Genomic DNA, 14,873 nt, shown 5'->3' with positions numbered 1-14,873 from the left:
GGGGTGGCGGCGTATATAAAGGGGGTGGGGCAGCGACTTGGAGGAGGGGGTAAGGCGCGGCGGAGGCGGAGTCCAACTCGGACTCCGATCCGAGTGGCGGCGGCGGCGGCGGCCTGGCGCGGCTGGGCCTTAGGCCCAGTCGGCGCGGGAACCCTTTTTTTTTAAACTTCGCCGACCGAAATAAAATCCTAGAAAAAAACCTAAAAATGTCAAAACAAATTTTCACCGTCTAAATAAAATATTTAGGACGAGTTGAACATTTTCTTGGCCCTAAAATGAAATTTCGAAAACATGCAATTTTTATAATGCAAATAAAATCCGAATAAAACCAAATAAAATCCAATAAATGATTTTAATATTTTTCCTCCGATATTTCAATTATTTTGGAGAAGTCATATTATCTCCAGTCATTTGATTTAATATGAAATATTTCTCGGAGAGAAAATTATTAAAATCAAAATCCTCGTTTCATTATTTGATAAAAATCAAATATGAAAACCGGAAAATCCCCAACTCTCTCCGTGGGTCCTTGAGTTGCTTAGAATTTCGAGGATTGCGGAACGAAAATACTATAAATCATGATATATATGGATGATCTATGTATAACATTTCAAATTAAAAATTTAGGATGTTACAAGGGGTATGCGTACTAAATTATGCAGAAAGTAATACACCTAACAAATACAGGGGGGATACATGGTGCAATACTGCAAGATACGTGGGGCACAACCGTGTTAACTTTGTTGTCCGGCAGAAATGCTTTCTGAACTGCTCCTATCCAATGGTTAGGAAAACCCCAACAAAGGCCCTTTAAGTATTTTATTTTAGGCTACTTTGCACTAGACTTTGCTACTCTTCAATCTAAATTAATTGACGCAGCTCTAATACAACTCCCATCCAAATTAATTGATTCAGATCGGAGTGAGTAATAATAATTTTTGGCCTGCTTCTATGGAAGTAGAAAGGGAGTGTTATTAGGAATATCGGCACTCATGTCCTACGACTGTGGCGTCTAAGATACTCTTCCCTTCAAGCTTTGCTGGCGAGCCGTGGATCCATCTCTCATCTCCCCACTGCTCAGGAGAGCGAATCCTGATGCCTCGGCTTCGATTAGTAGTTTAGGCTAGTTTTTTTTTCTTTCTGAGTAGTGTTTCGGCAGATGATGGCTCTTTATTTTCGAGTTGGTCTTTTATGCTTCGATCCTCCTCAAGTTCGTCTATCGGGACATGATTGATGGAGCTTCGGCATAGATTCCCTCGGTCTCCTTGGGATGACAAGGTTAGAGTTTCTCGCCATGTGTGCTAGCCAACGAGAGTATGTGTCAGACACTTCAGATCGGTTCAATGGTTCAATGGCGACGACTGTGGCTCTGGGACGTTGGTCCTTAGTAGCATGTGCACGAAGATTTTTTAGCTATCATCGACATGGTCAAACTGGCTCCAATAGGGGAGCAACGACAGTGGCACGTCAGCGACTCATTCTGACGGCGATAATGGCCATTTGGCGGTGATGCAATTTTTATTATGTTTGGATTGCTCTATATTTCTTACCAACCTTTAAAACAGATCTCTGTCCATAGAAAAACATTTTACTTATTTTGAGGGAAATTACCAACATTTCATTTTAGATCTATTTTCATTCGACTTGATCGTCAAAAAGAAAAAAAAAGACACCATACGATCTGCTTAAAACGTGGGACCCACGAGGCGTGGGTGAGAGAAGTCGTGGCCGCGTGGGCTAAGCAAACGCAAATCCACGCGGCGGACTTGACTTGCGCTCGAATCCGTCGTTAGTTGCATTCTCTTTCTCCTCTCCTGGCCCATAGATAGAGATACGACGCTGCTTCCTTCCGCGTCCAGAAACCCTCGCCCACCCACCAGCACCGGCCACCGCCTCCTCCCCCAAAATCGAAACCCCTACCCCCATCCCCAAGCAGATCGGCCGAGAGCCATGGAGGCGCAGATGAGCAAGTTCTTCGAGTCGGTGGGCTCCTTCTTCTCCGGCGGCGACAACATCCCCTGGTGCGACCGCGACATCATCGCCGTAAGTGCCCCCCACCTCTCTCCCCTTAGCCCCTCGCTTTACTTGATGAATCTTTCGCTGCTGTGGTGTCCTGCGCAGTAGATGTGGCCTAATTGATTCTAGGATGCGCGCATCATACTATGCGAAGCACGAAAATACATGTAGAAAAGGAGAGTGGGTCGTTATTGCAAAGCTTCGTGATGCTTGATGCTGCCCTGGTGGTGGGAGACCGGCCGTGGTTGTTGAATCGGTGGTGCCTTACCATGTTTGTTCAGTTAGTTGATGTCATTATTTACCGGTAGTAGCATGGATTTACCAAGTTGGGATGTTGGATACTCTGATTCCCATTTTGTCTCTTGTAGTACCGAATGCTATGTGTTTTTACTAAAGTCATCAGATAGCTAACTAACTATGAAATGTCCACTCGGAACTTGGCCATGTTCATTGGGTTACTGTTATCTGTTTATGTAGTGTTCACAAGCACGAACTGTTAAGTCATCTATTCTTGGCTGTTGCTTTTGTTCATGTATATATGTGCCTTCTGTTCTTTTGCATTGTTCACAGACTATCCTGTTATGTTAATTATGTTAGAAGAGCAACTAGAACTTATAGTTCTGATTCCGATGATTATTCATGGTTTATATGTTTGGACCGTTGGTGGTGGGAGATTAGTTTTGTCTGTTTGAACCGTTGGTGCTTTGGCATGACATGTATGCTCAGTCAGTTGATGTGATTTTGTAGTGACAATAGCATGAATTTACCAAATTGCCCATTTGGTCTCGTGTACTACATGTCTTTTACTAAATAGATGGAAGATGGTTAACTCAGCTCTGAAATGTCTACTCGGAATTTATGCACTGTTCACAAACACAAACTGTCTAAGTCATACATTCTTATTTCTTGGCTGTTGCTATTGTTAAATACTCGTATATGCTTTCTGTTCCCCTTCAATCTTCACGAATTATTTTGTTTTGTTTAATATCTTCGATGAGCAAGCAGAGCTTATATTCATGGTTATATGCACCTAGGGATGTGAAAGAGAGGTTGCTGAGGCTGCAACCGAGGAACAGAAAAATGATAGCATCATGAGGCTATCTTGGGCTCTCGTCCATTCCAAGCAGACTGATGATGTGAACCGTGGAATTGGCATGATTGAAGGTCAGATAACTTTTTTTATTTGCATGGAAGAAAATTTACTCCTTGCAACCTATTATCTTACTTTGCTATCTATTCTTCTCAACTCTGTTTTGATCAAATTGTTTGTTCTACTTGCACAGCTTCTCTTGATAAAACCACCAGCCCACTGCAGACTAGAGAAAAGTTGTATTTGCTGGCTGTTGGGCACTACAGAAATGGTAACTATGTAAGGAGCCGGCAACTTGCGGACCGTTGTTTGGAGGTATTCTTGCACTACCTTCTGGTTGCCTTATATAATGCATACTTTCTTGGTGTGTGGTACTGTTTCTGCTGGTAAAAGGGAAAGAAATATTTCACTGGTTTTGAGCTTAACTGCAAGCCAAATATTTGATATGTCATACATGCAGTTGATGCAAGTAGCTCTGCATTGTGAACTTGTGGTAACTCATCATCTTATTTGCTTGTGTAACAACCAACTGGTGCTATTTCTATGCTGGTTTGCTGGGTGACACATGTGGAATTTATTTGCATATTGCTTGCGTAACTACTTACTAGTACTGTCTCTGTGCTGGACGACATAGTGATAAACCAAATATTTGATTCCACTAAGGTTTGTGCAACTAAAGTAAAGGTTCTTGATATTTGTGGTTCCCTCAGTTTGTTGATTTCTTCATCATCAGGCTTGGAAATAATTTTCCTACATTTGCACCATCCAAGACATTGTCCCTTAAATCACCCTCCCTCTCATTAATCTGGCAGCGTCATGATATACAATCGATTTTTCTGCGGTAAGACTGATAGACAATTGATATGTGGCTATGCAGATAACAGTATTTTGTAATTGTTATGCAAACAGCAAATCTGTTTAACTGCTTAACTGAATTCATTCGACTGTTGTGTCACGTGTTTTATATTTCTATTGATTCCACACCTATTCTTGTCGATTAATTCTGGCTAAGCAGCTCAAGATCGTGGCTATGCTTGTTGCTGATTCCTTGTGTGCTACTCCATTTCAAGATTTGGCTATGCTTAAGCCTAATTCCGAAGTAGCATTTTGTGCCGGACATGTTAGTTAGACATACTTATCTATGTGACCTATACACTTTATACGTGGGATACAATTAAAATTCAGAGAAAAATATGCAAAACAAAGTTTATGGGGTAATATAAGTGCGTATGTTTTTCAACTGTTTAAGGGGTAATCTGGGACCATCATCTTTATATTCCATACTAGTTGAATATAAGTGCATATGTTTTTCAACCGTTTAAGGATATTGCCGCCTTTATAAATTCCCTCTTTTAATTGATCTTGTCCCCTTTTTTGTAGATTCAACCAGATTGGAGGCAGGCATCATCTCTGAAGAAGGCAATAGAGGATAAAATTGCTAAAGGTAAGATAAGTTTAGATAAGTTTAATCGACCATACTTTTCTGCGATTCACAGTAGAAAACTATGCGATAATTTTATCTGTTGAAGTGACAACAGCAAGCTAGGAGTAATTTATGCTGAGTTTTCAAAATCAAGCAACTGTAAAAATAGATACTGATAACCCTGTTCATAAATTACTTGATTTTGAAAAACGTGTGCACTTATTGCTTGATAACCCTGTTCTGTGCAGATGGTGTGATTGGCATAGGAATCGCCACAACTGCAGTAGGACTTATCGTCGGTGGGATCGCAGCTGCTCTTGCAAGGAAGAAGTGAGACTGCACCCGCCTGTTGATGAAATAGGATGTGTGTTTGGTTCTATCGTTCTACCGTTTGTTCTGTGTTACTTGAGTCGAATCGCCGCAACTATGTGCATAAAATGAGTTTATGATACCATGCCACCGTGTAATCTTTCGGATAAATCAAATCGTGATGGAAGTAGTACCATTGTCTCAAACCAGTGCTGAATACACCAATAAATGAACTATTAGGGGTCTTATTTCACAACACCAACACTTCACTCTCTAGATTGTACACACGACAATGCCACTCTGTTCGATCGAACGGTCTAAGTACCATGCCATTGAACATCATCCTCTGAACGGTCTAAGTACCAAACAATATGGCATTGAACATCATCCTCTGAGCTTGGATGATCCTGCCAATGGCTACTCGGCCCCGATGAGGGTGAGCAGGATGCCCTGGTAGTACCCGGAGGTGTCTCCGACGACATCCTTGGTCACCGTCGTCTTGTACCTCACCTTGTATTCCTCCTTCACTTTCTTCAAGTCGACCTCGGCGCGCGAGACAATCGCTCTGGTCAGGGATTCCTCGTCGGTGCCGAGCCCGATGATCGAGCTCCGGATCACCTGGAAAAGGCAGAGCCATGAAGAGCATCGGAACTGAAGCAGCCTGGAAAAGGTTGAGCTTTTGAGTATTACCTCTGCGAAGTGCTTCTCCGGCGATGTCAGGCACCAGACCGCAGTTTTCAGCATCGCCGACAGCTTGTCGTTGCGATTGCCCTCGAGAACCTGTGGCGCATCAAAATAGATATAGTTCATTTTGTGTGCTCAGGTTTTTTTAACCGTAGAAAAATGATGATGAAGTAGACCTCGTCGATGGCCTTGCCGTGCTCTCGCTTGTAGTGCTGGAACGTCGCCTTGAGCTGCGGCTTGCTCCTGGAGCTGACGATGCGGACCACGTCCCCGTGCAGCGGCTGCTTCTTGGCCGCCACCGCGCCGTGCAGCTCGGCCGCCTCGGCCCTCGCCAGCTCGCCGTCGACGTGCTCGCCGCCGTGGCGGTACGAGCTCACCAGGCGCACCAAGAACTGCACACGCACACGCACACGAGCGCTCAGTTCAACTGACCGGCAACGGCAAGAGCAAGAAATGGACCCACGGCGGCGACGAAAGAAGGAGAATGCCAGGATCGGCACGGCCTTGCCTGCTTGAGGGGGTCCTTGTAGAGCGGGCAGGCGGCGACGTCCTCCTCGAGCGACGAGTCGTAGGCGGAGCAGTAGGCCTTCCTGACGGCGACGAGGTGGTCCGGCGACGACGCGCAGGCGACCTCGATGAGCACCCAGGCGTGCCGGTCGCCGCCCTTCTTCCTGAGGGCCTTGTAGGCCAGCTTGGCGTCCCGCGCCGCCGGGTCCATCGCCCACAGCGTCATCGCGCCCTGAGACCACCGGACCAGACCAACGCGCAGGCATGGAGATTAGATTTCGGACGGTGTCCGGCCGGGGACGAAGGAAGAAGCCTAGGAGCCCGCCGGCCATGGAGGAGGCGAAGGTGTATGTTACCTTGAAGTGGCTGGAGAGCTCGTCCTGGAGCGTGCGGAGGAGGGGCTTGTCGTAGAGGCCCTCGTAGGCGACGGCGATCTCCGCGCGCTGCGCCGCCGTCCGGTGGCCCAGGATCTCGATCAGCGCGTTCTCGTCCGTCCCCCACCCTGCCCATTTCTCACGATCTCAGCACAGGTTCTTCTTGCGGTAGAGCAAAAACAACAACATCAATCAATGGAGTAAACTTGATTGAATCTTCGTAAGTACTTACCTTGCACTGCTTTTCTGATGCTCTCTGCATCCTCGGTCGGGGAAGGGGCGGGGTCCGGGACCGAGATGGAGGCCATGGGGCTGAGCGTTCGCGCTCCTTCTTCTCCCTCCCTTCCCGTCCGTGCAGCCGAGGAGAAGTGGAGGAAGAGGAGATTGAGGGGAGGGATGTTATGGATGCACTCGAGGCAGCCGCACCAGCCACACATGGTAGCCACACAGACACCACAGCACACCACCAGGGTTGAAAGCTTCGCCGGCAATGGGCTTTTTGCCTAATTATTTCCTCGTGTGTTTCGCGTGTGCATCTTTTGATTGTGTTTTTCTTGGCTCATTTTAGGTTCTTAGTCATGAGTTTTAATGGTGCCACTGTTATCCAGCTTGTAATGTAATGGGGTAAGTAGCCTGGCTGATGTTGTGTACAGGTCATGCGAGGGGCATTTTGGGTATGTTCATTGCTCCTACTTAATCAGCATTGGAGAGGTATTTAGATTTGTTTGCTGGAAAAGGGTGAGTAATACTTAATGAATTGTTCCCTTTTCCGCCTTATAGCACACGTTGTAATAATTCTTAAGTTAAGGCTTGCCTCATCTATTTTCAGACTTGCTCATGCTGTACTGTAATCTAGTATCTTATTCAGATCTTGGGGTGTTTTCAGACTTGTCCTCACCATCTTCTTACTGGAACCTTTTTTTTTTTTTGCGAGTGTTCTTACTGGAACCTGAGCGTTAAAGAAAATTAGTAGGAGTACCATTTACACACCATTTTTTTTACATGTTTCATACTTGTTCATACCATCTCTTCTACTCTCCTCTTCTTGGGAAATAAAAAAAAATCGCTTCAAAAACAGTGCACCAACTAAGCACAAAAGAAAAGAGACAAAAAAAAAACAGTAGGCGAACGCGCCAGGTAGGGGTCGAACCTACGACTTTCCGCTTAGGAAACGGACGCTCTATCCACTGAGCTACAGGCGCCTTCATGAATTTATTTCTCCTCTCCACTCTCTATTCCTTCTGCAGCTTCAAACCAGCTGTTCCTCCCACTCACCCACCACTATTTGGGAAGATCAGCATGTGCAACAACACAGGAGTTTAGCAGCAACAATGATAAAAAACAGACATTCTCACGCTGGAAGAAGAATCTTGGGAACACATGGGCATTGCTTAACCGGTAAGGTTTCCTTCCAAAAGAGAGCTCCAAACAAATCTCCAAACCCACACTGTTTCCACCATGCAAAGATGTATAATTTGCTCACGCTTTACTGCTTTAGCCGTTCATTTAGAACGAGAAGCGTCATGGGCTCCAAGATAAACTGAAGAGCCTTTCAAAAAAACGGAGGACATGCCCGCACGTTCCATGCGCCCGGTTCGAAAGCGGAGAACATGCCACATTTCGCAAAGCATTTCAAAGCCTTTTTTGCTTTCTCTGTGAAACCCACGCTTTGCTTACTTTGTTAAACTATTACTTTCAATGGAAAGCTGCTTGTGATAAGAGGGAAACAAATTAAGTTGCATCAGAACAACTGTGCAGACAGAGCTACTTATGTTTCACAAAAGAAAAACTCAAGTACAGTTGGCAGGGTTGAGCTGACTGTAGGATACTAGAGAAAACAAGTCTTCTCGTGGATCACACTCATCTGACCAATGGTTTTTAAACATCAACGCTGCGAAGAGTCGATTTTGGTTGCCAACCAACCGCATAATTAACCAGGCCTTTGACGAAAGATACATGGACAACCGTGGCAAATGCCCAATGGCTGCTTATGCAAACAAATCAGCGACCATATCTGAATCTCCAATATCATAGTAGGTGATTTGGATGTGTGCAAGTCACTAATGATCTTGTCCTTCACCATGCGCCCAGTTTCCTCAAGCATAATAATAGGCTTGCTGTATGATTGAAGAATGTGGCCCAACATACTGGGACGATAATAATTAGTTATTTTGGACCACGTTAGTTGTATCTAGATGTTAGGATATATACATGGCCTTGACAGTACATGTTTTTCACATCGTCTAAATGTTGGTGCCACAAGTTTCAACTGAAAAAATCGCTTGTCACATCTTCACACTGTTAGTTAGACATGGACGACGGTGGTGTGAACTTAGGAAGCTGCATTAAACTGGTGAGTGAGAAATGTTTCCTCAATCATTTCTCTAATCCCTTAATTTTCCAGCTAACTAGGTTGCGTGGAATAGTGCGAACCTCCGATTGATTTGTTAGAGCGAAAGCAAAGACAACGAGCTAGATGATGTCCGGTTTGCTGGTACGTGACCTAGTGGCAGAAACTTGAAATAGAAGTTGTGCTCAGGAACATCCTTAAATTGAATATGACATAAACCAACCTTGCTTGCATGATTGGAGGAAAATAATGACGATGTTGGTGGCGACGATAAGGATGACACCGTGGACTGTAGGGTTTTCATTGCCACTGTGATCATCAATTTGAAATGAGAATTCTGAATGCATTATGAGCACAAATTTTTTGTTTGAAAGAAAGGGGCTGCACCCCAGATTCCGTCCCATTGCGATGAGATCACATTCAGTATAGGCAGATTTATGCGCTCGGGCATAGCCAAAGTAAACCGGAAGCATAGTAAAACACTTATTACAAGTTTTTCCCAACAAGATTTTCTAGATGGAGCTAACAGCAGGAGACATCGATAGCTGGACCGAGCAAGGTTGATGCATTAGTACAGTTCTGAAGATGAAGCGGTGGAAGTTGGTGGCGGCGGTCTCTGAGTGCACGCCGGACCGGTGAGACCCATGCCCGGCAGGCGTCCTGGATGGGATCTCAGGTCTTAGATGTTAGGTTTGGCTGCGATGCTTGTTTGGTATTAGGCCCAGACTATCTGCGTCCCTTCATCAACTGAATAGAGTGGCTTAGACGGTGGCTTTAGTCTTACTGTTGTATTACTTTGTAAGGTCTTGTGAGAATAATTAATAAAGTGACCGTATGCATCACCTAGATGCAGAGGCCGGGGGTCATCCTCCTTTTTTAAAAAAAACAGCAGGAGACAAACTCCAGGTCTTCACTCCGGAAGAACAGTCGCGGATGCAGCAGTTGATGTGGCGGATGAGGATCAAAAATATTAGAGGGGCCTGTGATTTGAGTTGGTGCAACCATTTGGAGGCAAATTGATCTGTTCATGTGATGTGTTCTTCCATTTTCGTGGACCATGACGACTTACTTGGGACCTTCATCACGTGCTGCCGATCTCCTAGAAGAAGTTTCTCAATTGATTTTACCTATTGTTATTGCTCATCTGCTAAATGTTAGCTGATCTATTTGAATCCTTCTGGCATCAATTTTCTTTTTTGCAATAATAACATTATTTAAACTCTTCCTCAAATCCTAAGTTGATCACACGATTACATTTCCCTCAACAAGGGCCGTCTGCACTTGCAATGGCGTGTTGTATTGTAGTTCAAGGTGTAGGTAAACTGATTTTATTAATTTTGAGTTAATTCCAGTTTTAAGTTTTAACCCTTACTTTGATATATTTGATCGAAATTAATTTATTTAGCAGTTTTCTTTAATCCAGATTACCCATTTAGTGAAAGTTTTGCCACCTTTTACTCCATTTAGTCATTTTCTCGTCCATTTTTACCGCATTTAGCGAAAAAAATCATCAATTTTACCCCATTTAGCAATCTATCATGTGGGTCTGAGTTGCCAAGTACACATGGCATGTCTCATTGCAATTTTGCTCTCTCCGTTTTTCCCACACCTGAATAGGTCAAATGGCTTAACTATACAAGTTTTTTTTTCCTCTGGCATAGGCCTGCATCCGGGGAGACGTCTAGGCGTGACGTGTCTCCGACGATAGCTTGTGCGGCGTTGGTCGAGATTCCGTCAAGTGGACGACCCTCTACTCGACAGGCCCCCAAGGCCGACGTGGTGGTCTTCAACGCGATTCCGGACCCGAGGTCATTCGACAGGCGGGTGAGTCGACGGATCTAAGCACAGCCGGATGCAGACGACTTGGAGATGGGGCGTGTCATGTGGGCAGCCAAGCTTCGCGACATCAAAGTCACTGTAAGTTATCTTTCGGATGTCTGGAGGTATCCGTATGTGGTCATTACTCAGCCATGCGGAAGTCAGGAAGCATATGGCGTTTGGGTGCAACCGCTGGAAGATAATAGGATATGTGTTTAGGCATCGTGCCTTATGTTTGCCGATTGTAGCATTTTATTTTGATGACATTGAGTTGTGATTCATAGTTAATTGCTCTATTTCTAATAAAATGAGTGTGTGCATCGCTTGATGCCAAGGCTCGGGGAGACCCTTCTTTTTGAAAAAAAAACACAGCTCCTTGTTCGTAACTTTCACTTCACTCTTCCATTCTATTCCAGAAAAAATGTACCCGAAGAAATTATATCTGATGTGACCGCAGCGTGACAAGGGCATAGTACAGCTGACAATTATAGCGGTCGTCGTCCATAATCACCCCGTGTTGCACGATGCAAATACTGCTATGCACACCCACCCATCGCGTCGTGGGTTGTCACTTCATTAATTAGATGGGATCGGTGTGCATACGCGGATGTGGTACCCATGTGTAAACCATTGACGACCCTTTTCTTCCATTAGCTGTGAAGATTATACCAGCGCTGCCCATAATCGCCTTCCCAAACACACCGTCTCCGAGTATAAAGATCGTCCAGCAGGAGCGGCAGAGCACACAGCGAATTCAGCGAGCGACCCGTGCAGCCATCGCCTCCGTCTCCTCAAATCTTTGGCCAGCATTTTTGTCAGGGCAACAATGGCCGACGAAGTTCAGGCGCTCACCAAGGCCTTCTCAGGTTTGCATCCATAATCGTTTACTCCTACGACATTGTTCATCGTTCATACTCGTACCACTGTGTTTGTGTGATCATTCCTTAGAGTTGATCCGTATGGATTTTCGTTATGATTAATTGAAATCTATGACGATGAAGGTCTGGGAGGCCTGGGCGTGGACGAGCCGACGATGGTGGCGGCGCTGGCGAACTGGCGGAGGCAGCCGGAGAAGCGGTCCGGGTTCCGGAGGAGCTTCCCGGGGCTGTTCAAGGAGCAGGGCGTGATCGAGCGGTGCGAGGACGAGTACATGCTGCGCCTGGCCGCCGAGTTCTCCCGCTTCAAGAACCTCATGGTGCTGTGGGCGATGCACCCGTGGGAGCGCGACGCCCGCCTCGCGCACCACGTCCTCCACCAGGCCCACCCGGCCGCCATCCTCGTGGAGGTCGCCTGCACCCGCTCTGCCGAGGAGCTCCTCGGCGCGCGCAAGGCCTACATGGCGCTCTTCCACCACTCCCTCGAGGAGGACGTCGCCTACCGCGCCAAGGACAAGCCCTACTGCAGCGTAAGCTCTCTCTCTCTCTCTCTTTCTTTCTTTCTTTCTTCTTGAGAGCCATGGCCATGGAGGAGGTGGAGTCTGATGTACGTGTTTGTGGATGTGCAGCTGCTGGTGGGGCTGGTGAGCGCGTACCGGTACGAAGGGCCCAAGGTGAGCGACGACACGGCCAAGGCGGAGGCCAAGGCGCTGGGCGCGGCGGTGAAGGGCGCCGGCGGCGGCAGGCTGGTGGAGAACGAGGAGGTGGTCAGGATCCTCACCACCAGGAGCAAGCCGCACCTCGTCCAGACCTTCAAGTACTACAAGGAGCTGCACGGCAAGCACATCCAGGAGGATCTGGGAAGCGAGGAGGCTCTGAGGGAGGCCGTGCGGTGCCTGGCGACGCCGGAGAGGTACTTCAGCCAGGTGATGGCGGCGGCGCTGAGGGAGGGCGCGGACCACCACGGCAAGGAGGCCCTGGCGCGGGTGGCGGTGACGCGGTCGGACGTGGACATGGACGCCATCCGGGCGGCCTACCAGGAGCAGTTCGGGGCCAAGCTCGAGGACGCCGTCGCCGGCAGCGCGCACGGCCACTTCAAGGACGCGATCGTCTCCCTCATCGTCGGCAAGTAACCATACGATACAACATTATTACGGACGCGGAGGACGGTGGCGATGGCGCGCCGGCCGAGCGTGTGTTTTTCTTCCTGGTTCATCTCATTTCGTGTGTGCGTTTGTATGTTGATGAATCGTTGTCGAGCGGGCCGTGTAAGGGTGCTTAGGCCTTGTACAATGACAAATGCTTAGAGGGGTGCTTAAAAAAATAAACCGAGATTTTTTGAAGCACCGGTGCCTATTTCTACAGGAGAGACGCTTAGTTAAGCGTTTATCCTGTACAAATAAGCACCGGTGCTTAAGAAAAGTATGATTTATTTTTGTAAGCACCTTCCCTAAGCACCTTTCATTGTACAAGGCCTTACAGAAATGTTTAAAAAATAAATTGGGTTTTTCTGAAGCATCGGTGCCTAATTCTATGGGAAAGACGCTTAATTAAACGTCTATTCTGTACAAATAATCACCGGTACTTAAAAAACATCCGGTTTATTTCTCTAAGCACTTTTTCTAAGCATCTTCCATTATAAAAGACCTAACATTTGCAGCTGAGGTCGTGTAATACGGCTGATCGGGGATCAAATAAAGTTAAGCATTTGGATCTTTCTGTTCCATTCCCGGTCGTTATTTCGATGGAGTCGTGCTCCGTGTCAGTGCCGGGCCACTCCTGTAGATAGTGTCAGCAAAGCGCTGCCCAAGATCACAGCGACAAGCCCATCGTCCGGCATGTGCTCGGCTCAGTAATGCTCCTTGATCTTGCAACATCTAGGCCTTTTCCTAAAAATTTGTAACTGAGAAAAGAATGAAACATCATTTTAGCTATATGTAAGTTGCCTGATTTTTAAATTTGGGCAAGCCAACTTTCTGACGAGTCTTTTCTGACCATTGATACTTTTGTCAAGATTCGTGTTGAATTTTTGACACTTTTTAGAAGGTGTTGAATTTTTGACTCGTCTTTGTTCGCGATCAGTTGAATTTTTATTGGGCTTGAAGCCCGTTGCTCACTCTCGTTTTTTTTATTTGTGTCCGATTTTGCTTTTCTTTTTAGTATTTTTTCCTTTTTAATATATGGGTATTTTCAAGATGGGCGAATGTAAATGTATATAAGCAAGTACTCCTTCTGTAAATTAATATAAGAGCGTTTAGAATACTAAAATAGTGATCTAAACGCTCTTATATTAGTTTACAGAGGAAGTACTATACAATATGTGTGCAAATTATACTGCAGTGTAAACGTTGCACTATTATATGTTTATTTTTTGCATATTACAAAATTTTACTGCAAAGTTGTGTACAATATTACTTTTATTACTTAAAGGTTAAGATCAATGATATTTAGGGCCTTTCTGATCTTCTTCAACTTCACAAAACTTCATAAATCCAGCTTCCCTAGCCAGCTTCTCGCTCCCTCTGGCGATTCCCGAGCATTCGGCGTCGTGTGCAGCTTCTCCTATCGCTGCAACCCAGCTGGGAGGTTGTGGGCCTATTGGACGCCAGTTTGGGCCGGTTGGAGGCAGCCCAATATGGGCTAGACATCGAGGAAAGCTGCCCCTGCATCGATTCGATGGAGAGCGAGAGGAGCGTTATGTTTCCTGCGAGCGTACCGGTTCGCTGGCTTGGACTTGGCGGTGGCACTTCGGTTGTAATACTAGCCAACTCTAGCTTTTCGCATCGATGGAGCTGGGCCGACGCTCCTCCAGGATTTTGCACTGCCATCGGGCATAACTTCGAGAAGCCGGCTTCTCGTAGCAAAACTGTTCGGGACAAATTCATCTATGAAGTTTGTGTAGTGTGGAGCTAGAGGACTTCAGGACAGGCCCTTAGTCATTCTCTCTTAAAAAACATTTTTAAGTTTTCATTTCATTTTATTTCTTCTTTAAGGTAGCACCAATGCCACTAATTAATTCCTTCTTAGATTGTTTTTGCACAAAACCCACTTTTACGTGTTTATTCTTGCATATTATAAAAAAGTGTGCATAAATCGTGCAAAAGTTTTGTCCATATATTTTATTATTTTTCATTTTATTTATTAAAGGGTAATACCAATGCCACTAATTTATTTTTCTTAGAAAACTTTTATTTTCTTTTTTACTTTATTTTTGTTTTTGTTTCATTTCATTTTCTTTCTTCTTTAAGGTAAGACCAATGCCACTAATTAATTCCTTCTTAGAAGTTTTTTCCAAAAGCTTCACTATGTACACTTATTGTTGCATATTATAAAAAAGCAATTTATGCATAAATTGAGTGAATTTTTTCATTATTATTGTTATTTTCTTTCTTAAAGGATAATACCAATGCCACTAATTTTTTTCTTA

The 14,873-nt window shown here is 45.5% G+C and overlaps 3 protein-coding genes and 1 non-coding gene across 4 annotated transcripts; 2 read left to right on the top strand and 2 right to left on the bottom strand.

Annotated features, from left to right (window-relative positions):
• The first annotated feature begins 1,745 nt into the window (after positions 1 to 1,745).
• LOC123053973 (mitochondrial fission 1 protein A) lies at positions 1,746 to 5,044 on the top strand. The gene is made up of 5 exons (XM_044477604.1): positions 1,746 to 2,043; positions 3,051 to 3,180; positions 3,300 to 3,421; positions 4,487 to 4,550; positions 4,778 to 5,044. Exons 1-5 carry the CDS (start codon positions 1,951 to 1,953, stop codon positions 4,861 to 4,863), a joined length of 495 nt encoding a protein of 164 aa, XP_044333539.1. The 5' UTR covers positions 1,746 to 1,950; the 3' UTR covers positions 4,864 to 5,044.
• Positions 5,006 to 6,963, bottom strand: LOC123053963 (annexin D3). The gene is made up of 6 exons (XM_044477592.1): positions 6,636 to 6,963; positions 6,386 to 6,531; positions 6,031 to 6,261; positions 5,699 to 5,914; positions 5,529 to 5,618; positions 5,006 to 5,456 (listed from the first exon to the last, which is right to left on the bottom strand). The coding sequence occupies exons 1-6, from the start codon at positions 6,838 to 6,840 to the stop codon at positions 5,256 to 5,258; spliced, it is 1,089 nt and encodes a 362-aa protein (XP_044333527.1). The 5' UTR covers positions 6,841 to 6,963; the 3' UTR covers positions 5,006 to 5,255.
• A 569-nt stretch (positions 6,964 to 7,532) lies between these two features.
• Positions 7,533 to 7,605, bottom strand: TRNAR-CCU (transfer RNA arginine (anticodon CCU)). Its single transcript has one exon. It is a non-coding gene; the product is annotated as a tRNA-Arg (tRNA).
• Positions 7,606 to 11,176: 3,571 nt separating this feature from the next.
• On the top strand, positions 11,177 to 12,961 carry LOC123053937 (annexin D4). Its single transcript, XM_044477569.1, has 3 exons — positions 11,177 to 11,437; positions 11,573 to 11,976; positions 12,076 to 12,961. The coding sequence occupies exons 1-3, from the start codon at positions 11,398 to 11,400 to the stop codon at positions 12,577 to 12,579; spliced, it is 948 nt and encodes a 315-aa protein (XP_044333504.1). The 5' UTR covers positions 11,177 to 11,397; the 3' UTR covers positions 12,580 to 12,961.
• The last annotated feature ends 1,912 nt before the right edge of the window (positions 12,962 to 14,873 follow it).

This window comes from Triticum aestivum, chromosome 1A (genome assembly GCF_018294505.1).
Source record: "Triticum aestivum cultivar Chinese Spring chromosome 1A, IWGSC CS RefSeq v2.1, whole genome shotgun sequence".
In the NCBI taxonomy this organism is placed as follows: Eukaryota; Viridiplantae; Streptophyta; class Magnoliopsida; order Poales; family Poaceae; genus Triticum; species Triticum aestivum.
The sequence above is the reverse complement of the archived record's forward strand: the minus strand, read 5'-3'. Positions and strand labels throughout refer to the sequence as shown.

Bases quoted from the DNA above. Each gene is read 5' to 3' on its own strand.
- LOC123053973 (XM_044477604.1), top strand. From the start codon at position 1,951: ATGGAGGCGCAGATGAGCAAGTTCTTCGAGTCGGTGGGCTCCTTCTTC. The intron at 3,422-4,486 runs GTATTCTTGCAC...CCTTTTTTGTAG, and splicing joins TTGCGGACCGTTGTTTGGAG to ATTCAACCAGATTGGAGGCA. The intron at 4,551-4,777 runs GTAAGATAAGTT...TGTTCTGTGCAG, and splicing joins AGAGGATAAAATTGCTAAAG to ATGGTGTGATTGGCATAGGA.
- LOC123053963 (XM_044477592.1), bottom strand. From the start codon at position 6,840: ATGTGTGGCTGGTGCGGCTGCCTCGAGTGCATCCATAACATCCCTCCC. The intron at 6,262-6,385 runs GTAACATACACC...CGGTGGTCTCAG, and splicing joins AGCTCTCCAGCCACTTCAAG to GGCGCGATGACGCTGTGGGC. The intron at 5,915-6,030 runs GCAAGGCCGTGC...GTGCGTGTGCAG, and splicing joins ACAAGGACCCCCTCAAGCAG to TTCTTGGTGCGCCTGGTGAG.
- LOC123053937 (XM_044477569.1), top strand. From the start codon at position 11,398: ATGGCCGACGAAGTTCAGGCGCTCACCAAGGCCTTCTCAG. The intron at 11,438-11,572 runs GTTTGCATCCAT...ATGACGATGAAG, and splicing joins GCTCACCAAGGCCTTCTCAG to GTCTGGGAGGCCTGGGCGTG. The intron at 11,977-12,075 runs GTAAGCTCTCTC...GTGGATGTGCAG, and splicing joins AGGACAAGCCCTACTGCAGC to CTGCTGGTGGGGCTGGTGAG.